Source organism: Elephas maximus, chromosome 4 (genome assembly GCF_024166365.1).
Source record: "Elephas maximus indicus isolate mEleMax1 chromosome 4, mEleMax1 primary haplotype, whole genome shotgun sequence".
NCBI lineage: Eukaryota > Metazoa > Chordata > Mammalia > Proboscidea > Elephantidae > Elephas > Elephas maximus.
The window spans coordinates 70,312,734-70,338,492 of NC_064822.1; the positions used below are offsets into that span (position 1 = coordinate 70,312,734).

The window sequence follows — 25,759 nt, forward strand, 5'->3', positions numbered from 1 at the left end:
TTTCCCACCCAGGTCTAAACTCTGTGACCTTGCCTGCATCAGAACTGGGTCCCAGGCAAACGAGCTAGTCATCCTCGCATCCTTAAAGCTGGGCCATCTTCGTAGACCACCCTGGAAACCACGACCTGGCACTAAGAGGAATCACGGCTTTAGATTCTGCTTGCTATTTATTCATGTCAGAAATATTTTAGACGTTCAGAAAAAGACATTCAGAGCATCACAGGGCTGGAAGGGATCTTAATTTTAAAAAAAGGAAAAAAAATTATTTTAATTGGTACAATAAAGAAATCTATTTGCGTTCTTTGCTCAGGTGCTTCTGTGACTTTAAAGGGCTGCTCCTAGTTCTATAAACTAGTGCTTTTTCAAATTGTATTGAGTAGAACCCGAGGATGCTGTGAGGGGACTCTGGGAACTAAGTGATAGAGAAGGGGATTGTGCCGTTCATGTTTATTTGCTTCAGTTCGACCCACACTGTGATAAGCTTCGACTTGCCAGTGAATATAGGATTGTATAGAAGCAGTATCTTGGAGTTATAAGGAACTTCTGAGTTCTCCCGCTTGAACTCCTTCCCAGTAGAGGACCTCTTTTACGGTAACCATCCAAAGAGACCAGTCATTGTTGAGTCCATTCTCAGTAACCATTCACCTCAGTTTAAATATTTTCTGCCTTAGAAAAACCAGTTGCTGTTGAGTTGACACCAACTCATGGTGACCTCATGTGTGTCAGAGTAAAACTATGCTCCATGGGGTTTTCAATGGCTTATTTTGCAGAAGTAGATCACCAGGCCTTTCTTCCAAGGTGCCACTGAGTGTATTTGAACCACCAACCTTTCAGTAAGCAGCCAAATGTGTTAACTGTTTGCATCACCCAGAGACTCCTTCTACTTTAGGGGAGCAATAAATCACAATCATATTTGGAGGCTTCAGCTGTTAGTAAGGCCTTTCTTCTAGTACATGGATATATTCTGCTGGCTCTACCCTCCTTGGTAACACAAGTAAGCCTTGACTCTTCCTTACACTGGTTCTTCCAGTGTTGAAGACAGTGTGAGGATCCTTTATCCCCCTGCCCCCCGCCACCCCTGCCACTGTGGGCAGCATATCCTCAATGCCTTCATCCTTTCCTAATTAGAGAGAATAGCATTCTGCATCTTCAGATAGTTGGAGAGCCTTGTTTCAACTATGGCCGGTAGGCCACTGTGATTTCTGGAAGTGGACTTGGCATCTTGGTTGAGGACTCACCCACTCTAGGGGCCATCAGTGTTGACAAGGCCTTTTCTTCTTGCAGCTCCTATTTTTCTTACCTGTATATTTAGATTTGGTTGCTGCTTTTGGATGAATGGAAAGGAATGGAATAAGGGAAATGTTTTTGTTGTTGTTAAAGAAAATGTTAGGGATAAAAGTAACATCATGCTTACTCAAAAATTACCCAAGATGAGATTTCTATACAGGGTGAAGTTATCATATGCACAGCAATCTGTAAACACCCTAGTGGCCCTGCTGATTGCATCCCACAGTTAATAGATATCCTTGGATGAATCCTAATGGTCACACCTGCTCAGAGGGCATGCAAGGAGAACCTGTCTCAGACATCATAGGTAGTCCCCTTCAGCTGAATGCGTTTACTGCGCTTCCAATAGGATAAGGAACAGGCTTAAGAAAGTGGCAACTCCAGCTTAGGCAGCTCTGTTGAGTGACCCTTAGGAGCCCCACTGGCATCCTGTGAGGAGGGAGGGTGCAAAGCCATGAAATATTCCAAGGCTGGTATGATTCTTATAAGTTAGAATTTATCTCATGGGATTCGTCATAAGTTGTGAGGCCATTGTTGACTGGCAGACGCCACTTAAATATTTCTTATTTCTTTTTTTCATTAGTAGCAGTTCAGAGGCATGGAGTCAGATCAGCCTGAGCCCAAATACCAGCAGTACCATCTCCTGAGCTAGTGACTCGAACAGGTTCACCCCTGCCATTTTCAGACTAGGTTCCTCATTGTGACACCTTCCTTGCAGGGTTATTGTGTTGACATACAATGAAGACTTCTTGGGAAGCACATACCAAGCGTTCCCTGTTAGCTCCCTCTTAGCTCCCTTTCTTGATTGTTGCAGTGACTGTATTTTCCAAGTAAAATGTATGTTCAGAGAGGTACGAGTACTTATGTATGAATACCCATGTTTTAGAGGTAAAATAAGACAGAATTTTTAATATTGGGGCCCTTCTGGAAATTCTAGTACTTACAATTGCAGAATCCGTAATGCGTAGAACAAGCCTTGCCTTGTAGTGGACACTCGAGGAATGCTGAAATATTTCATAACATTCACAGGGAAAAAAAAATTTTCAATGACGTTTATAGCAGTCTTGATTACAGGACCTATTGCCCATGCCTTCCCCCCCCCCCTTCACCTTACTGTGGATAGATAACACATTTCAAGGTAAAAGGAGATGTAAGACACATTGACTTAATTGTATCTGTTTGACAGACACAACACACTGTCATCTGATTTCAGGATATAATAGACCATGAAGGTAAGGAAAACCCAAAACCAAACCGGTTGCCGTTGGGTTGTTTCCGACTCATAGTGACCCTATAAGGGACTGTCTGTTTCACTTGTAGGAGTCCCTGTTGGTGCAAATGGTTAGGGCACTGGGCTGCTAGCTGAAAAGTTGCAGGTTTAAGTCCACCCCAGAGTCACCTCAGACAAAAAGCGATGTACTTCTGAGAAATCAGCCATTGAAAAACCTAAGGGGCACAGTTCTACTCTGACACACATGAGGTCGCCATGAGTCAGAATTGACAAGAGGACAACTGTTTTCTTGTGTGTGTGTGTTTTTCAGTTCTAAAACAGGAATTGGCATATTTCAGGTCCTGAATCCATCTTAAACTTCCAAAGAAAGGGCACTACTCCTTTAGACTGGTAAAGCCAAGCTAGGTAGAAAAGATTCTCACATGCGTGTTGAGTGTGGTTCAGCATACCCTCTCCCCTGAGGGCAGAAGGGGCTAGGAATGTAGCTCCCACCCATCCTAATTTTCACAGGGGTGCTAACCCACTAGGCACTCTTTGGAAACTCTATGGGGCAGTTCTGCTCTGTTCTATAGGGTCACTAAGAGTCAGAATCTACTCCAAGGCAATGGGTTGGGTTTGGTGTTTTGGTTTTACTCCCAGTGTTTTTTTCTCTGTGAAAGTACTGATATGCATTCTGTAAGCATGTTAAAAAGCCAGACAACACTGAATTGTAAAAATCTAATGACTCAGCATCCAGAGGGATGTGTCTGTCAGAGGACAAGCTAGACACCAAGGGGAAAGCCCTGGTTTAGACGTCTCTAGGGCCTCTCTGGGGGTGGAAAGAACTCAACTGCCGTTGCTGCATCTTGACTTCTGTGATTTGATAGATCTGCTATCCTACTTCAGAATTCATATTCGAATACTTGTGGTGTTCCTTCTCACCACAGAACCCAGGGTATACTGCTTCTTTTTGTGGACATGCCAAATATGTTGTTGTCTATGGCTTTCTATATTATGGAATGTTTAGAAAAGACTGCCATTTGTATCTTTTCTCAAGTTCTTTTAAGTTTATCTCACTGATTATTGGGGTGAACGAAATATTCAGTGTATTTTTCAAGTGAAAGAAATTGACCTTTAAGAGCATGTTAGTTTAGGTTCTTGTGTTTTTGCAACCATGATGCCAAAAACCTAGAAAACTGGTAAATCCAGAAAATTTAACCTTGTTCAATTTTTTGTCAATATAGAGATATAGCTTGTTAATAAAACAAACAAAAAGCCAAACCCACTGCCGTCGAGTTGATTCTGACTCATGGTGCCCCTGACCCCATGTGTTACGGAGCAGAACTGCTCCATAGGGTCTTCCTGACAGTAATCTTTATGGAAGCATTCACCAGGCCTTTCTTCTGCAATGCTGCTGGGTGGGTTCAAACTGCCCTTATGTAATCTCCGCAGCAGCCAGAGACCATTAGCTTGTTAATAAAGCTTATTTAACAAAAGCTGACTTAGTGAAAGCCAACCCCACCACCTTGAATCATTTTGCAGCCAGAAAAGTATACTTGACTAATTATGTATTCAGACTTTAGTAGAGCTCAATAAATAACTTTTCACAGGAGACTATCTTCTGTTCAGTCCATAGAAGGTGATTGTAGTACAAACATAAGCTTTCCCAGGCAGCCTTCTTAAGAACCTGTGGGGTGGAAAAGACATTCTTCCCTCAAAATATTGAATTTTATCAGCATGACCACTGTACCTCTGGTGCCAGCTGTTTTCCATCTTGTCTGGTTTGCATTTTTTCTTGCAACGCTGGGACACCCGAATACAGCAGGATAAAAGGGTGTCTGTGGCATGTTTAACCACAGCTCCCAGGGAAATGGTCACTACTCTGTTTCTAGAAAGTTCCTAATTCAAGGACATCTCAGCTCTGCAGAAGAGGAATCTTTGAAATTACATGTCAACCTTTTTTTTTTGCAAGGACAACCAAACTTTGTTTTTCTAAATTCCAGAAATGCTTTATTTCCAGGAGGTTAATATTTAATTAACAATAGGCTTTAAGTTTCTGAACCCCTCAGCCTTTTCAAAGAGTTAATGGTCTATCAGCAAACGCTTAAATGCACTAGTGATGTCCCCAGTGATTTATAGAAGCTGAATAATTTTGGAAAGGAAAGACTTTTTGATAATACCCTTTTTTTTTCTTTTCTGTTTGTACTTTTCTATTCTGTAAAATGCAGCCAGTGGAGGGGAGAAATGCCATTGTCCTACCAAGCACATTTGTGTGTATACTTTGTGCTCATTTATGTGGAAGTCACAGGTTCCTAAGAGTTCAGTTTAAAAATGAGCAGAATTAGATCGGTCTCCTTCATTGGCCCTTCATGGTTAGTGGGAAGAAGTTGCAGAGACCATGCAGCTCATTTTGGTTTCCATAGCTGTGCTTGCAGGAGATAACCCCACTCCATACTCCATTAAAAATTTTTAAGAAAGCTTTCTATAATGGTTAGTAAAATCTGCGTTTCAACCCTTCCCTAAAACAATTTTTAACCTTATTTTCTCTTTTCAGAGCTTTGTGCTGCTCCCCTTCCCCCCCACCTGATATCCTTCTCACAGGTTTTACAGTCAGCCTCAGAAATTGCTTCCCTTTTGTTTAGCTGGTTGGTTTGATAGGTTGTGTCTGCAAATTTGAAAGCGGTGTATTCCCCACCCCCGCCAGCATCAAAACAATAACGTAACCACATCATGGCATTTTTGGTCCCATCATTGACCTCCCCTGGCAGTTTATCCCACTACGGCGTTTGAATACATTAATATCACTGTCTGTGGCATTTTAATTTAATTAGAGCAGCGGTTATAATCCTCTCGGGAAAACCATTATCCCCCTGTAATGTTAAAATAAAGCACCTCTGGTTTTCATCTGTCTGACAATTTGCTTTAGAGGTGAATGAACTGTAAGCTGGCACTTCCCCTTTGTTGGAGTCAGACCAGAGAATCCGTCGTGAGAATAAAGGGGCTCCCTTTATTTGGGAAGTTGGATGTTAGTCTCCTTAAGGCTCTCTGTCTACATGCGTCCATCTGAGATAGCTGCATTTGTTTAATTTTTCTGATTGCCGATAGTGCCATTACAGATGAGATGTGCATGGTTATGTTAAAATAAAAAATGAGGACCACGTGAGTCACCCTGAGATTAACAAAAGGATTTAAATCTGTAGCATGGGATTCCCACATGTAGGTTTTCTTCTCCTGGGAAAGGAGCTCATCCTTTCTGGGGTCCTGAGGGCTCTGCTGGCCACTGAGCCCAGGGTTATGTATAATGGCTGCTGGCAAATTGCTCAAGGCCCTTTTTTTCCAGTTGCCATCAAGTCGATTCGAACTCACAGCAGCCCCATGTGTGTTGTAGTAGAACCGTGCTCCCTGAGGTTTTCAATGGCTGATTTTTTGGAAATAGATCCCAAGCCTTTCTTCTGAGGCAACTCTGGATGGACTCAGACCTCCAGCCTTTTGGTTAACAGCCTGGTGTGTTAGCCATTTGTACCACCCAGGGACTCTACTCAAGGCTCTGGAAGTGCCATTTTGCTTTTCCCTTCTTGGTCAAGGTAATCTCGCTTGTTACTGACAGGTGTTTTCTTTTAAAGCTTTTAGAAAGAGCTTCCCAACCGAAGCCTTTGGCGTCCCAATATTGACCTTTGGCCGAGTGGGAACCACCATCAGGAATGAGAGGAGTTTGAGGTCCACAATCACTGGGTCCCTGACCTTCCTTTTCAGTTAGGACCATCCATCATCAAATAGCATATTTGTCTCCATCTGGAATTACTTGGACAGGAGGAATACTCCCAGGGCAAGCACTGATGTTTGGGCTTTCAATGTAGCAGTAAGGACAGGGAACCACGTAAAAGTGTAAACATACTAGGGGGCTGCTTCCAAAGAAAGTACAGTGAAATGAAGGTAAAACACAATGATAATTTAGCAAGTCGAAATATATGTAATTTAAAGGTGATACTTGGCTTGACTCTTTTGTCAGTGGGTTGGCAGTAGATTTATCAAGAAATAAAATCAGCGTTGAGGGTTGGATTCCTCCCAGCTTGCCCTTGATGGAGTTGGTGAGGTTGGGTGAGTGAGGTGGCCTCTCATTCTTACGGACTCCTTAGAGAATCCTGTAAGCTTCTTACTTTAATAGAAAGTCATCATATTACAAAAGCCATCTTTCTTTCTTGCATTTGTGTCATGCCATTTGAAGACCCTTTGTCTCTGCAAAGTCTTCTTCACCCACTGTTTCACTTCTGCAAAAAACAACCTAACAGAAGGCTATTTCTGGCAATAAAGTTAACCGTAGATAAGATATCTAGACACACAATGGGATTGGGGGGTTATGCAAAGGTTGAAGAGTATGGAGGAGTTGTTAAACTTGAAAAACAGACTACATGAGAAATGCTTAAAAGCCCATCTCACCCTGAAACCGGAAACAGATTTTTTATATGTGTTTCTCATGTGTGTTTATATGATTTTGCCTCTTTTACCCAAAACAACCCCTAACCAAACACCAAAAAGTATAACCCATCCTTAAGTTAGAATTGCACAAAATATGCGTGGTGTTTGGTAAATTTCAAAAAAAAAAAAAAAGCTGAAGTTGAAGATTTTGCCTATGGGTGATCTTTTACCAGATATCTAGACTGATACAGAAATGAATGTTAGGATATATGTGCCTGCCCTTAATCAAGGAATTCACCAGGAAACTTCAGGATATATGCTTAAATAGAAATATTCCAAGTGCCCTAGTTGCTGGTGGTAGATGCCTCAGGGAAGGCATAGCAATTCCATTTGGAAATTACAAAAATATGGATATATTCATTTAAAATCAAAACTTCCTACCACAACTACCAGACTTTCCAGGCTATGAGGAAAGGTTTAATTTGTCTTACAGGGCCGGGTTATAGGAAAGCTTTAATTTGGTTATAGGGCTGGGGAGAGAGGGTGGGACTCTCCTGCTTTCCTTTGCACATATTTGATGAGATGTAAAATTAGAAAACTCTTTCCAAAAAGAAATCCTGGTGGCACAGTGGTTAAAGTGCTCAGCTGGTAACCAAAAGGTCAGTGGTTGTAACCTACCAGCCACTCCTCCAGACAGAGGTGTGGCAGTCTGCTTCTGTAAAGATTTATAGCCTTGGAACCCCCTTGAGGCAGTTCTACTCTGTCCTGTGGGGTTGCTATGAGTCGGAATCGATTTGAGGGGAATGGGTTTTTGTCTCTTTCCAAAACATAAACACCCCTTTCACGTTATTTTAATTTATGATTTTCTTTTGCTCCTGGTTTTAATTTTCATAATGGCATCTTACTGGTCTTTTTTGCCTTATTTTTGGTATCTGTGTGCCCCACTTTGTACAGTTTAACCAGAGAAACTAATGGAAGTTATGTATACATATAGACAACTGCAAGTCAAACTATTGGTATATAGATCTGCAGTGAAAATTGTCCTGCTGTCCTAGCTGAACACATTAGTTGGTTCCTTGCTATTATTTGTGGTGTTCTAACTCAAAACTAACAATAATCCTTCCCACCCTATCCACTGTAATTGATCTAGCAAACACTGCTTGTTTGAGTTTAAACAGTGGACCTGCAGAAGCACCACCCCCTTCTTTTTAAGTTGAGTAAGTATCTTTAGTTAAACAGTACTATTCGACTCAATGGCAGTGGGTTTCTGGGTATCCCTAAATGTAGGAGTCCCTGGGTGGTGCAAATGTTTAAGGGCTCAGCTGCTAACTGAAAGGTTGGAGGTTCAAATCCACGCAGAGGTGCCTCAGAAGAAATGCCTGGCAATCTGTTTCTGAAAGATCGTACTCATTGAAAACCCTGTGAAACACAGTACTACTCTGACACACATGTGGTTGCCATGAGTTGGAACTGACTTGACAGCAACTGGCTGGGTTTTTGGTTGGTCCCTAAATGTAGATGATTCTCTGAACAAGCTCTGAAATTTTAAGAAGGAAAAAATTGATTTTGAGATGGAGAATGAAGGAACAAGGAGGAAAAAACTAAACGTTGGGTCTTTTTGGTTGTTCTTGTTGTATAGTGAAAATATGCAGAGAAATCTTACCCAAAGATTTATTAACTAAATCTAAAACTTGCCTTTTAAGCTACCACTTAGCCCATTTAGCTCACTCTCATTAGATCTAAGTACAGAATCATACTTTTGATTAGATGCTAGGATACTGCTAGAGAAGAAGAAACTTGGATTTAATGTATTGGTGACATTAATTATGTGATTTGGAAAAACTTTTTTTTTTTTTTTTTGAGAGAGTTGTTGTTTAAGCCATTCCCCTGGACACAGTTTTTCATTCACTCAGCCTCCTCCTTCCTCTTCACGTGAACAAACCACTGGGATGCATACCTATTGACCCTGTCCAAAGGAAAGCCCTATTTTAAACCTTTCCAGTTGATGTTATAAACCCCAAATGCTAGGGATCTGAAAAACAACTGTATGGAGCCTCTAGAGAGGGAGAAAGCAGGTTGCTCCACCGGTGCTCTGCGTGCCCCTATCACCCTTTTGCTCCCAGCCCCCCTCGATTTCACACCTCCATTCCAAGGTTTCATTGTCTTCCCCCCCCCCTCCCCTCTTCTTGCCCTTATTTTTAACAGCAGGAACGAATTTCATATACACCTCCAGAGAGCCCGGTGCCGAATTACGCTTCCTCGACTCCACTTCATGTGCCAGTGCCTCGAGCGCTCAGGATGGAGGAAGACTCGATCCGCCTGCCAGCGCACCTGCGTGAGTATTCGCTGCAAGGCCATGGCTGCCTTGGGGGAGGGGAAGGGGAAGTCGAAGGACCGACCGCCGGAATGACTGAAGGCACCGGGTTGGGGCGGGGGAGGGGGAAGTGCGCCTCAAGGCAGAGAGGGGCGAGCTCTGAGATTGTTTTCAAACGAGTTTGCTGCGTTGTGTAGCTGCTTTGGAAACTTTCGCCCCCGTTCCAAAATGGCTTTGATAAACTGGAGATTCCTGCCCCTTGTTTCGTAATGCTGTGTTAATTTCATCTCTGGCTATGATACGTTTTAAAAAATTTATCAGGGGGAGAGTGCAATGTATGTCAGAATCAACTGAATCTCCCAGTAGGCAACATGATGGGGCGGGGGGGGGGGGTAGTTTGTCTTCTAAGTTCAGACATGCTCCCCATAATTATTTACTTCGACCCTAATTTTGCTCAGTTTCTCTGTTTAGTGTTCAGGCTCACTCCCTGCTTTGTTTTTAAGCAGACTGTGTGTTCCTCCATTCTTCACAGCCTCTCTCTTTTTCCATGCTGGGTACTTTTCATTCCTTCATTTGATATTCCTAGTCCTTTCTCTAGTCCTCTCTTTTCTTCTATTCCCTCTCTCGTTTCTCTTGCAGTTGCACTGCTTCAACAACTTTAGTCAGTTTGTAACAGGGCTTTGAACCGGTTTAGTCATGGCCAACAACGCAAAACCGGAACACACACAAATTTTTACAATTTGGTTGCTCTGGAATATGCCCTGGAATGGGAGACTCAGAAGACGCATAGTGAACCGTTTCAGGAGCCTGATGGATGAGACTGGATTATTGGCTGGACTGTGGAGAGCGACACACATTCAGAGCGGTGCAGTTGGCTGCCATCTTTGAATCTGACAAGAGATTTGGTTACTATGCAACGCTTACGCTGCCCTTGTTATCTAAGAGGGAGATTAGGTTTCTAGCAGGGCTTCAGCCCATAATTTTTCCTGTTCCAGTTTTGCTTCTTGGGCCATGACTGAACTGGGAAGAACCGGTTTGAAGCCTTGGTTTGTAGTATTTCCACCTTTCTCTAGCCCTACCCCTTGCCTCCACCACTTCCAGGGTTTGAAACTGCAATTGGCAACTTGGCAGATCATCAGGACCAACACACCTGTGCTACTAGTGAGAGTCTCCAAAGCTGCTGACACCTGTCTTTTCCTTTTTGTCTTTCTTCCCTGTGCTGCCACCCAGCCCAGGTGATAAATGTGATTGGGGCAGCTGGGAAGAATGAGTCTCCTGATTCCCACCCTGATCAAGGTATCCAAGAAAATGCCAGATTCTTTGGTTTGAATATTATCCCGAGGGCACAAGTCCAGGTTGTGGAGGACACTGGTGCGGGGGGGGGGGGTCACCTTGGCCCTTCCCAATGACCTAGATAGTACCATGGTCGTGCTTGCCATCTCTGGCATGGTAGTGCTCCCCAGGTTATTCTTCTCTTGTTCCAACCCTTTCTCAGAAGCCATAAGATTGCTTGTTGGACGTGGAGAGCAATAGGAGACAGAGGATGCAGGCTCCTCTTTTCTTTCGGTGTGATAATACAGGAATCAGATGACTGTGGTGGTCGGAGGTACCAGGGGAACATTGTTACCTGCTCCCTTCTGTCCCACAGTGATTTTTACGAGGTGTTGGGGCCCTTGAGAATCCTTTCCCCTCCCCAGCTCCATGTGTCCCTCCGTATTTATGAAGTTGTTACATGATGTGGTCAAGGCATTCCTGCTTCACCTGGGCAGGGAGGTAAAAGTTCATGCTCCCATTCTACTACCTTCTTAAAGAAGTGCCTGGGACTGCAAAGGTGCCAAGGTCATGACTTTTATAAACCCAAGTGTTAAGGCACCAGTGAAGCAGATGTGACTGAAAAAGAAACAGCAGTCAGATATTAGCAAAATTTCCTCCAGAAGCCCTCTAGGTACCAAGATACGGAAATGAGCAAAACAGAAAAAATCCTTGTAGAGCTTAAATTCTTGTAGGGGGAGGAAAAAAAAAAAATTGTGAACACTTCTTTCTAACAGGCTAAGGTTTCTTTCATAACTTTTTATTCCTATATTTTGAGACATCCTCCAAGGGGACCCTAACTCCTAGTTTGCCTCTGGATGCCATTACATATGTAAGCTTTTTTACCATTTTTTTTTTTTTTAAAACCATAGTACGTAGTACTCTTTGACCACAGTACATAGCCCCTCCATAAGAAATTATCATGGTGAATGATACTGAACTGGCAGTCAGGAGACCTTAACTCTTAACTAGTTCTGCTGTAAACTAGCTGTTTGGCTGTGGGTCAGTCATTAAACTCAGTTTTCGTCCTGTACAATATTATGGTTGGATAAGAGAATCTTTAACAGCCCTCCTAACTTTAAAGATTTTTGATTCTCATCTAAAGTGACATTCTCCCTGTTCACAACTGTTTCTTCCATAGTAACACTTCAGTTTTTTTCTTGACTAAACAGTTGCCTAATTGAGCCATGTCTGTCCTGCTTACCACTGTTTTACCAGACCCTACTCTTTGCCTAATGCACAATAATAATACCGAACGTTTATTGTGGAATTACCCTGTACCAGGCATTATGTAAAGTCTTATGCATAAATTATTTAATTCCCACAACAATACCTGTAAAGTAGGTATTGCTTTTGTCCCCATGTCATACATAAGAAATTTAGGGATTAGAGACTTTAAGTAACTTGCCAAGGTAACGCAGCTAGTAAGAGGTCTCAGTCTCAGGTCTGTCTGACTCCAGAGCCTAAGTTTTTATCCAGTATGCCACTATGTAAGTATGTGTTTAATAAATATTTTTTATATGGATGGATGAATTTAGGGTGTCATTTAGCCGGTATTCACTGATGGTGGCCATAGCAGTAGTTTATGGCTAGAATCTGTTCTAACTGGTCAATCAGTTGTTTAATATTTTGCATATCACCCTTGGATGGATGCTTGGATCCCTGCACAGATAATTATCAGATTTAGGGCTGTGGTGTATTACTGCTGATCTTGGAATATAATTGTCAGATTATGGATTCAGGCCAGGGTGAGGATTTTGCCTGAGTGGCTACTCTGATGGCCTAACTTTAGATACCTCTCCTTGGTAATCCACATGAGCCCTGCTGTGACACCATTGGTTCCGACATCTGGAACGAATCCTCTGAAAGTGGAGGTTCCCAGGCTTTTATTGTTTGCCCTCAGCGGGGCTTTCCAAAAGAGGCTGAGCTCCCCTCCTCTCTCTGCTGTTCCAGGGCTCTCGGCTGCTCGTCATGCTGCTTGAGAAACATCTCATGTACCCCCTGTGATGATTGTGGCTGTGCCACACACTTGAAGAAGCATCTCAGCTGGGTTTCCAAACCTAAGAGAAAATAAATATTCTAACAAGGGAATAGGGTTATTGCTTTTAATCTGAGATTCCAGACAGTTCCCAGTGGAATGCTCATGGAAAGTACGGGGAAGAATCTGGAAGCCAAGACAGCAGCAGGACATTTATGGTATTACTAGGTTAAAGGCATTTTTAGTTGCACGTTTTAAAGAGATAACTCACCAGACTGGCCTGCCGCAGAGTGACTTCTTGTCACCATTTATCCTCAGTAATTTCCAGATAAACCGTTTCTTTTAATTCTCTCTTTTCTTTACTTCTTAAATCAAAATATATCCTTTCCTGGGTAGGGGATACCCACTGCCGTGGAGTTAATTCCAACTCATAGTGACCCTATAGGACATGGTTGAACTGCCCCATAGGGTTTCGAAGGCTCTAATCTTTACAGAAGCAGACTGCCACTTCTTTCTCCTGCCAGACAAGCGCTTACCCACTGCACCACCAGGGCTCCTTCTGGGTGGGAGATAGGGGAGTAGATTATAACATTTAAGATTCTCACACTGAGGGTTTCTGATAGTTTTGTTCTGCAAATACAATGCTATACCCAAACTGAGGACACTCTGTGACAAATTAGCAGGCTATTGAGAAGTAGAAAGTGATACCTCTCCCCTGTGTTTGCCTACATAAAAGCAAAGTGATAAATAGAACTAAGTGTTAAGTGGTGATTATGGAGGACTTGATTCAAGACTGGCAGGGCAGTCGGGGACTAGGAAAGGAGGAGAACTAAGGGGAGAAGGACCAGCCCATGCGAGCCTGGACTGACTCACACAATGCCCAAATTTTTTGAACACTGTTCTGCAGTAGTTTCCTGAAACTGCCCTGATTTACCAGGAGAGCAAGCAGGAGTCTGGGAGTATGCTTATTGAGAGGATAAAAAGGGCTTTTTTTTTTTTTTTCTTCTTTTTCCATAAAGGATACTGATTTTTTTTTTTTTAAGCTTGAGGTTATAGAAGGGCTGAAATACAGCAGTTGTAACAAGTAGATTTTAAAAAAAGATGTTTTCTTCTTTAAAGGGACTATTAGCCTTTCATGGTACAGTGAACCTTTAAAGGACCAAGGACCCCCAAGGGTGCCTAAGCAAGATCATGCTCTCTGACGGACTGTTATCTGGAACAAGGGGTATCTTTTTCCATTTTTCACTAGGGGCCAAGCCTCCACTCAAAGGATGGACTTTTTCTAATTTGTCTGCTCCAAAGGCTGCTTTTTTATAAATTCACGAGGTAGTTAGGCCTGAGGGGGACAGAAATTCACACAAAGTGCTAACCTGCATATTTGCAGAGAGCTACACGGTATTCTCAGCAGCCATTTGTGTGACACTCAGCCACAAACAGTGATACCAGGCCTGCCCATACGAAAATAAGTATATTTCAGATTCATTAGACAGAACTTAATTAAATGTCTTGTCTTTAAGTTTCTTTTCACATTGTCATTTCATATTTAGTTGATTTAGTCACATCTAGATTTAATCACATCTGATCACAAGTTGACATTATACCATTTGCCCAAAGACTGCATTTTGTGGCACCACTTTCGCCTTCTACAAACCCTGTGAACTGATATTTCAATGTCCGAACCTAGAACTCATTCATCATATTTAATAGGGCTATGGTTAGTGATATTAAAAAAAAAAATTACAGGTTAATAAATAGCCATAATAGCTGCTTGGAGTTTTCTAGAATCGGAACACCAGAAATAGTCCCTTGGCTCTACTTCCTTTCCTTGTGAATCTTTCAATATTCTTATATTACTACTCTGGCTTGTGTGTGTTTAATAATTTAATTTCATGCCTTCCTTTGGAAATGTTACCTTGCTGCTCACTCACTTGGCTATTTTGCACTCTCAGCAGAGTAATTGCGTTTAAAAGTCACATGACCAGCAAAGCTCTATTAGGAGGGGAGGGCAAAAATGGACTCAGTGTCTCTCTTTTTCATTGGTTGAAACAACAATTTTATATACTTTCAAGTTATTTTGGTTCTCAGAGAAAGAAGCAAAAATGGGAGTTCAGTATAATCATAGTTCGTGTTGGTATGCTGATAATGTGTTCATATATATTATTGGCTCATTTAATCATTCAGCAGTCTTTGAAGTGGGTGTTATTAATTCTCTTTGATTGGTGAGGTGACTGTGGCGTAGACAGGCTAACTAAATTATCCAGGTTCACATGACACAGGAAGGTCCTAATGCTTTTTCCACTTAACACGTCACCATTTGGCTTTCTTAGGAGGGAACAGAATGGCAGAGTCTTGTGTAGGACTTGAAAGTAGCAGCCTTAGCAGCCCTGCTGACTCTTGGTGCCTGGGCAAATATGGGAGCAGAGCTTAGGGGTAGGTATGGCTTTAGTGATGTCACTTGACCGCTAATTTGCATAAACCTCCAGCAAGCCAGCTTCCCCCACTCAATAGGATGAGGGAGAAAGTGCCAGGAGCCTGTTACTGCGGACAGTTCATTCTGGTTTTGCTCACGTGTTTCTGCTGTTCCTCCTTCTTTACTCTCTTGTGAGCTCAGGTTGAGCTTCAACTTATCTCTGCAACTAAAGAGACAATACTGGTTATGAAGATCTCAGAGGCCAGCTGTGGGAGTGGGGCTTACCCTAAAACCCACGTTTTCTGTTATTTCACCAGGGATGTCTTCCTGGAAGCAGGGTCCCATTGCTTTTTGGAGTTCCCAAACAAAACGTGCTAATAGAAAGGGCACGGGGTCAGATAGACCTGGGTGGACTTGAACTCCAGGGCTGCCTTTCTCTTAGATTTCTAACAGCATTTAGTGATGAAGGTAAGATCAGAGCTAATTTCTGTATAACACCTAACACAGTGTGTGGCATGTGGTGGCCAGATAACACACTAGAATACTATTGCAGTTTTCAAGGCTCATAAATAGTTTATTTAGGAGGTGGCTTTCCCATCTTCAAAGCACATTTTGGCCAAGGGATGCATGTAAGTCCTTATTTGCCTGTTTCATTAAAGAAAGGGCCTGGAGTTCTGTCTACATAGTATTACAATGGAAATAATCTTGATTTTCTAAGGGCTTTTTAGGATTTCTGGGAACTCAGTTCTGCTCTAGGACACTTCACCCCAGGGTCTTTTATTTAGTTACATAAATACCTATGCCACATCTGTGCTTCAGTCTGGAACTTTGTCTTCACTAGTCTTGCCTGAATCTGTCAGTAAGTCTTCTTCCTCAGCCTTCCCCACCTTCTTCTACAACCTATCAAATCCACACCCCCCCACCCGCTGTCCTTTGCCATTATCAGTGTTCCAAAAATGGCCTCTCTTCACACAGCTGCCTGTGACGTGTGGTGACATCACCAACAGAGTTGAGGCAGGGACATGGGGAAGAGGGCTTCATTCTCGGTCAGGCTCTTGACAAAGCAATAATTACTTTTACCAAAATTGGACAGCCATTAATATTTTATACTCTTTTCCCCCTTAAGCCTTCTTTTGGGTGCCTTTACTTTTTTACATTCAAATGTTGGAAGGATTTCTACTTTACCAGCAACACATGGGGCTGTACAAGGGCCCTGGTTAACGGCTTCAAACAGCTTGAAGAGAAAAAACAGCCTGCAACAGAACAGCCAGGATACTTTGGAAGGGAAATTTCCTTTTTGGGTTTGCTGTCTGAAAGAATTTCCGATGCAGGCAGACATTAATTCCTAGCTCCATGCTTCCTGATAAGGAAGCGGCTTCAATAGATGCAGCTATTTATAGATGCCTTAAAAAAATACACACACACACACACACATAGAGGTTTATTGACTTTTTTCTTTTACTTCACATCTCATGCAGTGAGCTCTGTGTACATTTAAGGCAGTTCCTCCAGCAGAAGCTCTGACAAAGTGGCTCTGATCTTGGGGGGAATAGAGAGGGGACATGAGGAAGAAGAATGGCAGAGCTGTCTCTTTAGCTCTCGCTTTCCTTGGAATTCTGAAACAGACATTGGGAAGCTACTGGCAATTGGTTTCCCTGACTAGTGCCACGGGTTATTTATGTGAGCCCAGAGATGTCCAGATGTATTCTAGACCCAACATTGAATGTTTCTGATGGACTACGGGAGTTTAGGTGCTTGGCTGCTAACCAAAAGGTTGGAGGTTAGAGTCTACCCAGAGGCATGTTGGAAGAAAGGCCTGGTGATCCACTGCCAACAGATCACAGCCATGAAACCCCCACGAAGCACAGTTCTACTCTGGCACACATGGGATCACCATGAGTTGGTATGATAAAGATTCAGTATGATGTTGGTTTGAGCTATACTTTCCTCAGTTACGCCCCACCTCCTCTTGATTATCACCAAGTGTTGTTTGAGCTGAATATATATAAAATATGATCAAGTTTCCATTCTTAAATAATAGATATTTTCTCCCATTTTGCCTGAGTGAAGCCTCATCAGTAACTCAGAGTCCTGGAGTTTCTGGCTAGAATGACACTGACAGCATCATCCTTATACTTTTGCCGAGGTAAATGTTACCAAGGACCTTTGGACATTACTGATTTCACTGTTGGCATAGGTGGATTTTGATTCCCGGTTGCCTATACCATGTGTGAGTATTTTAGGGCTCTTTCTTCTAGTATTTTCTGAGCGTAAGGGTAGAACAGGATTTGAGAGATTTAAATGGTTCCTGACTCCAGCCACATGCTAACAGTAAATTCCTGACTATAATGAGTCACCCTGCCCCAGAATTTACTGCTTTGTCTTGGGTGAGTGGCCTAAACCCCAACCTTTTTGAAATTAGTCTCTATTTCTTCTTTCTATAGATCATGGATACTAGTAACCCTCAAATGGGGCTCTAAGATGCCAGTGATAGAAATGTATATTACACGTATAGATAATGGATAAAGAGCTGTAGATGTGTGGTAGGTGCAGATTGGATGCCTAGAAAGAAAAGTCTACCCATGTAGGGCAGCATAGGAAACACTTTATATCACCAGTTCAGCTGGGGCTGAATTATTTACTGTTAGCGTATAGGCACTATAGGGTCGTTATGAGTCGGAATCGACTCAACGGGACTGGGTTTTCTGGTTTTAACATTCACTGAGTGAAGGTTTATAAGGAAAAACACAGTAAACTTTTTTTTTCGATTCTGGTAAAAAATATATATGTAACAAAACATTTGCCTATTCAATAATTTGTAAGTGTGTAATTCAGAGACATTAGTTATGTTCATCATGTTGAGTAACCATTATCACTATCCTTTTCCAAATTGTTCCACCACCATTAACGTTGCCCCTGAGCAATGACTCCTCCCTTTCCCCTCCCTCCCACCCTTGGTAACCACTAATAAGCTTTGTTCTCTACATTTGCCCAGCTCATAAATGGGATCTATATAGTATTTGTCCTTTCGTGACTGACTGACTTAATTCGCTCAGTATATATAATATTTTCAAGTTTCACCCATGCTGTACCATGTATCAGGACTTCATTTGTCTTTATTGCTGAGTAATATTCTATTTTATATGTGTTATATATATATATATATATATATATATATAACATTTTGTTTACCCATTCATATATCGATGAACATTTAGGTTGTTTCCACCTTTTGTCTATTGTGAATGATGTTGCAGTGAACAATGGTGTATACATTCATTTTTTTTTTTTTAAGGTACCTAGAATAAGTATTAAAGGGTGTTGGATATCTCTATCTTAAGAAAAATTACAGCAGTATCAGGGAGTTTATGTGACCCTACTTTAGAAGGAACAGTGTTAGGATTTAATTACCCATTTCTTTTCTGGGAGTGGCTTACCTTTGTAAATGTATTACTTTTTTTGTCATCATTCCCCACCTGAAGCTATGCCAGGACAAGGCCAGCTAACTGGAGCTGCATTTCTCTTTAGGGGCTGTTCTGAGGTCAGCTGTGTTTAAGATCATAAGGCTACCTCAGAGAATCTCTGTGGCAGTAATGTGTGGGATAAGTAATGATAAACCAAAAAACGAAACCAAACCCTTTGCCATCGAGCCAATTCTGATTCATAGTGATCCTATAGGACAGAGTAGAACTGCCCCATAGAGTTTCCAGGAAGCGCCTGGTAAATTTGAACTGCCAACCTTAGCCTTTTGGTTAGCAGCTGTAGCTTTTAACCACTGCGCCACCAGGGTTTCCAAGTAATAATAGTCACTACTCTTTATGGAGCACTTCCTGTGTACTAGGAACTTTGTTATTGTGAATAATCACAAGTACTTGTAAAGTAGATATTACATATCTGTGTTATAGAGGAAGAAACTGAGGTTCAGAAGTGGCAAATGATTTGGTAAAGGTCATTGAGAAAGAGAGTGGAGCAGCCATGATTTGAATCCAGATTTAATTCTAAAGCTCAAGATTTTTTTTCACTCCGCAATGTTGTCCTCTTAAAAGTATTAAGAACTGATGAAGTCATGTCTTTCCAGCTGTTGGTTACCAAAAACCAAACCCACTGCTGTCAAGTCAATTGCGACTACATAGGGCTTTCAAGGCTGGAAATCTTTATGGAAGCAGACTGCCACATCTTTCTTAAGTGCTTTAACCACTGAACCACTAGGACTTCTTAGCTGTTTATTAGAAGAAGATTTAAGCTAACAGATTGGTTAAAAACAATTTGAAGTGAAATCTATATAAACTACTGACAAGAAGGTCCAAAGGGATATAATTGGAGACATAAACTAAATTATCTTTTGAATTTAGAGGAAGATAAATTGTCAAATCCAATCCTCTCTGCAGACTGCTATCTGCAACAGTTTCAGATATTTGCATAAATTCTGGAGTGTTAGAACAAAATTAAGTGAAATAAAAAAAAAGTTCCTTTTGTCTACTGTTTCCCATCTTTTCAAAAGAGATCATCTACTTCCTAGGTATTAATAAACAGTAAGAAAGATGACATGCTGAAATAAAGATTATATTAATGGATTCACAAAACACAACTTCCTATTACTTTTTGTTAAACTGATATTCAGAAGAATTATCTAACATTTTGCTGCCTTAGTTTACCCAGATAGCACATGTGCTGGAAAACTCTTTTCTGGGGACCAGTACTCTGAGCTCTGGCCCAGTGTGGCCATTAACAGTGTCACTCCTAACACGTCATTCCTTCTTCCAGGGCTGCAGTTTCTCATCTGTAAAGCAAAGTAGTCTTGATTACATGATTCCTGAGGTTCTTCCCAGCTCAAATGTTTCATTGTTCACTAACTCCAGAAGAAAAATAAAAGGGATATTAGCAGTGACACATTATCTATAAATGCTAAGTATCATAATCGTTCACTTGATTTCCAGTGCTCAACATCAAATTTTAGTGTAGATGGTGATATTTCGATGATGCAGGAAATTGTATTATACTTTAGCTGTGATTATTTTTCGAGGATGCCCTCCTGCAAGGAAATATGGAAATTCAATGCCTGACTCTGTTGGATGCTTCCCTATGCTGCCCAAGCTTGAGATCAGGTTAATGCTTTTATGGGATGGGAACTGGAGCCAGCTCCTAAGCCTTGCTGGTTTCCTGAAGGCAGCCTCAGCCACTCTGTCCTTATGCTCATTCCCTGGACCTGGCAGCTAAATCACAGGCTGCCTCCCCGTTCCCCTCTGGCCTGAGCGTTATCTGTGAGCTGGCCTTTTGCCTACTCCATTACACACAGGTGTAGCCTCTGGTAATGATCTACTTGACCCCAAACTGTGTGATTTGTGGGAATCCCCTCCACGATTTGAGGCATGTTTGCCTTTCATGTAACCTATAAAAATAAAATCTGCAGTTCCCTCCCTTTCTCGGTGGCATCCACTGGATTTCTGGCTTTACAGAGCCAGCTGATCTGTGCGGATAGGCCACGCTCTCCTCCTCCTCCAGCCAGCCCCATAGCACATGCACAATTAATACTGCATTAATTAATTATGGGGGAAAAAAAAAGCAGTTGGCAAGAGAACGAAGGCTTTCAGCTTCTAAAGTGAAGGCTTTGATGCGGAGCTTTAAAGTACATTTCCATCCGCCTCAGCCAGCAGAGAGAATCTGTGACACTTGTACCATCCCCTGGGCATGAAAACTCACACCCAAGAACTGTTTCTAAATAGAGGCCCCAAACTAGTTAGTAGAATCATGTCCTTGGTGCCGCAGGCTGTGAAAAGGGGGTGTAGGATTACGGAGAAGAGAATTGCCTAGAGCAGTAGTGGTTCACAAACAAAGCTGATGAGGGGTTTTATTTTGTCCCCTTAAGTAGCTCTTGGGTCATCAACATCAAGAGCTCTTTGTAGAGAAACAAATATGAGCAGATGATTTGGTGACAACCCCCTCGAGGAAGCAAAACAACTCTCTCCTTCCTCCTTGCATGCTTTACTTCAGGAAGTAGCCCTAAGGCAGTGCAAGTTCCCAAACCTGTTACTCTGATGACCTGGAGGTTAATCTAGTTTGGGCGTTATTTTCCTACTAAATGTGAACAAAATGGAAGAGAAAATGTTTTCCTTTCCTTTTCATTCTGATTTCTTCCACACAGTTGTTCTTTTGGACTGAACTCCCACACTTAGACTTTTCATTTCTTGTGTGAGGTGCCAGTGAAGCCGCCTCACAAAATCCACTTCCTGGGCAGATAGTTCTTGTTCCCCTCGTTACAACTCTGTCAGGCGTCTGTATAGGGCTCTTGGTGACCTTAAAACTTGGCCAAGATTCAAATATTACCCAGATATTTAGGGTTTTATTTAAAGGGTTTTTAGGAACACAAGAGTAGAAATCCCCTGAGTAAGAGTGTCCTCACTTCAGACTCATGAGTTATAAATGTTCTTCTAAAATACACTTTAATTCCCTGATCAGGTGCTGAGAGGAGTCTCTTAAAAACTTAAAAAAGGTATAAAATTTGTTTTTATGAAATAAATTTTTTATAAAACTCTTTTTAAATTTTAGACAAAATTTTTCTTCCCATGAAATGGCTGTGTATATGTGTGTGAGAGAGAGAGAGAAAACAAGCATGAGAGCATGCTTTGGTTTGAATTGTCTCACAGCTATTACTCTAAATGTCTGCTTCACAAGGCTTCTTTGATGCTTCCTACCACCCAAAGTGATCCAGGGAAAAAACTTGAATAAATACAACTGGGCCTTGTACCGTTGACATTGTACATCCAGCTGTATAGCAATCCCATGTCTGGTACTTCTTTATTTGCCGAAAGAGTATTGAGATTCAGAAAGTGACCGGCTTCTAAATTTTTATTGTCCAGCTAGTACTACTTTAGGCCCCAGGACAGAGAGCTTATAGTGGTCTCTAAACAGGCGGTGTATATGGTCACCCAGATGTGGTGATTTAAAGAGTGCCCTGAACTTAAAATATCTTCCAAGAAGAATTACCTAGATGCCTGAAATTCCATTAAGATACATTTCTTTTGGATCAGGCATTGTTTCTACCAACCTCCACTTTTAAAAGTAAATAGCTTAAAAAAGTAAATAGCTTAGATAGGGATAATTAATATTTAAGTCTCTGATATCCTACTGAAAATTAGTTTATCAAATTTTTTGCATCTTTTCAAGTGGAAGGACCTAGGTCAGAGTAGAAGTGCAGGGGAAGTCACAGAACTAGAAATAAACTCCATAATTTTGCTTTCTCCATGTTGGAGATAGACATCAGACTACATGGAGAGTCCGTGCTCCTTGATTTAGATAAAACATTGTGAAGCTGAACCTCTGAGGCCAAGATGAGCAGTCTGCTACTTAACAGGTGTAGGTTGTGAGACATCACCAGCGTTAGTATGGGTGGAATAAAGTTGGACCCCTCTAGGACAGTACTAGCTTGAGAATGTGCAAGTCATTTCCTTGAGAGGAGTAGTGAATTTTGGGGTATAAATCTGAACCCTTAAGCCTTTCCACCATTCTTACCAAAATGTAGCCATTCTGATCTCTTAGGATGGCATAGTGGTTAAGAGTTTGGCTCCTAACCAAAAGGTCGGTAATTTGAATCCACCAGCTGCTCCTTTGAAACCCTGTGGGGCAGTTCTGCTCTGTCCTATAGAGTCGCTATGAGTTGGAATCAACTCAGCAGCAATGGGCTGGGTTTTTTGTTTTAGGTGACTAAATTCTTTATCATAGTGCCAAGACCATGCAGATGTGTAAGGGAACCTGTTAATCAAAGTCTTGAAGTGAAGTGGTCAAAAGTATCTTCACCCTTGGGAAAGTTTAAGAAGCTAGCCAGAGATGGATTGCTTGTGTGTGTGTTGAGGGGGTATGTGTGTTGAATTTGAGAGAAAGATCCTCCATAGCTTTGCATATGTAGTAATAACTTCCATTTATTGAGTGTTATGGTAGGCAGTTTCTACATGCATTATATCCTTTAATACAGCAGTCCTGTGAGCTGAGTGTTATTATTCTGTCTTTACTGATGAAAAGTTAGGCTCAAGGAGGTTAAGGAACTTGGTCAAAGTCACCGAGCTGGTAGGCAGCAGAGCAGATGTGTCAGAATCTTTCCGCTCCACACCTGCCCTCCCAGTATCAGCCAAAGACCTTTTTCCTAGACCATTCTTGTTAAGAACACACCAGATAGCACTGGATCCCCTTTGAGAACCAACTGTGGTTAAAACCTTATAAATTTTGGAAAAATAGAATAACCCACTAAATAAAATTTTAAAGCTACCCCACAGAAAACATTTACCACAACCCAAAACCTCAGGGGTAGTATATTCAGATTTCAGTGAGCTGTATGACTCGCTCTGGTCCCTTAAATATTGCTCTGTTTCCTGGTAAATAATATCCCTTTCAAGGCCCTGGCACATGAATAGTGTAATAAGAGCAGATCCTATCGCCCTGCTGTTCTAGTGCAATGTAATTGCAGGGTGAAAATCCAGGGCTGTCTTAGTTCCTCATCTGTTTGTGTCTTTCATTGTCCCAGTGCTTGATATGTACAGTTTCAAGTTCAATACCACTCCCTCTTTTTGAGCTTTAGGTCTCTGTGTTGTTTCCTTTTCACAACTTTATTTTTTTTAATGAAGTGATTTGAAATTAAAAAAAAAAAAACTAAGCCTGACAGTTTCCCACTAATGCCCCTTGCTAAGAAACTTCATAAAATTCTCTCTATATATTATTATTCCCTTCACAGCTGCTCTGGGCTCTCACCCACTTAGTCATTCATGATATGTCTCAGAGATTAATTTTTATAAGCCCATGGTTTGAGATATTTCTCCCTTCATCTCTTACTTAAAATCATCACTGGGAAAAAACCCACCACCCTAGATAAGAGTTCATTTGGCAGTAACATACTTTAGGAACTATAATGTGCTATTTTATTTTCTCATACCTTCTTCATTTGAAATCCTGCCGTCTTTCTACCAGCAGACTCAAGTTTGTGTGTGAGACCAAGAGGGAAACAAGAGTAGGTGCTTCATGTAGAAGTGCCATGTGTACATGACGACTGTGGGGTGTGTGTTTGTGGGTGTGTGATACATATGTGTGTGTGGATATGCCATTTCTTGATGAAAGCTACAGGCACTGATCCCCTTTTGCAGAGTTAAAACTCTTTGTGTTACACAGCACTTGAGGGAGGGCAAGGGCACAGAAGAATGAAGAGGAGGGAGGAAGAGGTGGACCAGGGCCAGTTTCGGTGGGGTTCCCACCCCCCTGTGAAAGTTGAACTGTTTATCCCGGCATCCCAGCAGCAGCAGAAATCCATGGGTGTTTTCAGGACTCAGCTGCCAAAGTTTCTTGAAACAGCTCTGCTCAAAGGCATATGCTGGGCTCACTTCTGAGGGAAATTTCCTTTTTGGGGAAGTTGAAGCAAAGGAATTTCCTGTGTGGGCAGACAGAGCTTCCTGACTTGAAGGCTTCTTGGAAGGGAAACAGTTTCATAATGAAATGACAAATTAAAGACATACCAGCCGGGTTCACTTCAAAACAGCTATTGAGAGTGCAGGCAATGCCCTATTATACTCCCTCACAGAACAAAAATAAATCCCATCCTGACAGGTTTCTGTATGCTGGATTATATCCGTCCCCCCCGCACCTTCCTTCACAGTCTTCTTCATTCTCCCTTCCTCCCACCCCCGCCATTAGCTGCCACCATCTCTATCTTTAACAGCTCTCAGCAGCAGCCAGCAAGGAGGTTGGGAGCTTCTTTCTTGCTGCCTTTCTTTATGACTTCACTCATCCCTGACCTACGCGGAGACCTTGTAGGTTATGTGGCAGCCTCATGCTCCAGGATTCACAAAAATGACCTCTTCCCTTCCCCCTTTGACAGAAAGCAATGGTTGAAGATTATCTTCGCAGTGAGGAAGAATGCAGCCATTTCCTCAGGCTGGCCTTTAAAATCTTGCAGGCATCAAATGCTATTCTGGTCTAGGGAGTTGGGTCTGAAGTCTTTGCTTTGTTGAAGGAAATAGGGCTCTATGCTGGGCAGACAGTATTCTTGTACTTGAACATACTATATTCTGCACTTCATGTTTTTGAACGTTGACATGAAGATGCCTTGGGAATTAAATTCCTTTTTTTTTTTTTCATGGCCCAGACTAGGAGAAAGAACGATGGCAGTATCTTTTGGGGCAGTATTTGAGACCAACCAGTGTTAATATATAATAATCATATGCTATCGCCTAAGCATAGCAACAATTGTGAGGATTGTACGGGACAGGGCAGGGTTTCATTCTGTTTTACATAGGGTCCCTATGAGTTGGAACCGACTCGGCAGCACCGAACAACATCGCCTACACTAAAGAAGTAGAATCAGGTTTTAGAATCAGATTTCTAAGTTCAGTATACACCGAAATAGTATAACCATGATAAAGTTACTTAACATCTTGGCCCTGGTTTCCTCATCTCTAAAATGGTACAATAATGCCTTCTTCACGTTATTGAGAGGAAATTAGATTATGATTTAAAAAATACTTTGTAAACTATTATAAAGCCATGTATATTATAAATATAGTGGCATTTGTTATTTCGCCACTATTGGAATCTTTGGGGATTGAAATAATATTAGGTTGAGAGAGTAGAGTTGTAAAATTTGAAAATCAATTTAACAAATATTTATTAGAGGTTTTTTATGTGTGCAGCATGGTTGGGCTCTGTGGAGAAAAATAAACAGAAGTGTGCAGTTTGGAGCAGCCACATGGTGTAACAGAAAGAATCTTGGACTTGGGGTCGGGAGACCAGGGTTCAATCCTGGCTGTCACTTAGTAGCTCCGTGTGGCTAGGGCAAGCTGTTTAGCCTCTCTGAGC

The 25,759-nt window shown here is 41.8% G+C and overlaps 1 protein-coding gene across 2 annotated transcripts in view; it reads left to right on the forward strand.

Moving 5' to 3' along the window:
- The window catches only part of ETV6 (ETS variant transcription factor 6), a 300,096-nt gene that overhangs the window by 113,132 nt on the left and 161,205 nt on the right, over positions 1-25,759 (forward strand). Inside the window, exon 2 of one of the 2 annotated variants that reach the window (XM_049882507.1) lies at positions 9,122-9,248. In XM_049882507.1, coding sequence (XP_049738464.1) covers positions 9,122-9,248 — 127 coding nt within the window. Of the gene's footprint in view, positions 1-9,118; positions 9,249-25,759 lie in introns of both variants that reach the window. The other variant, XM_049882505.1, reaches the window with a different exon arrangement.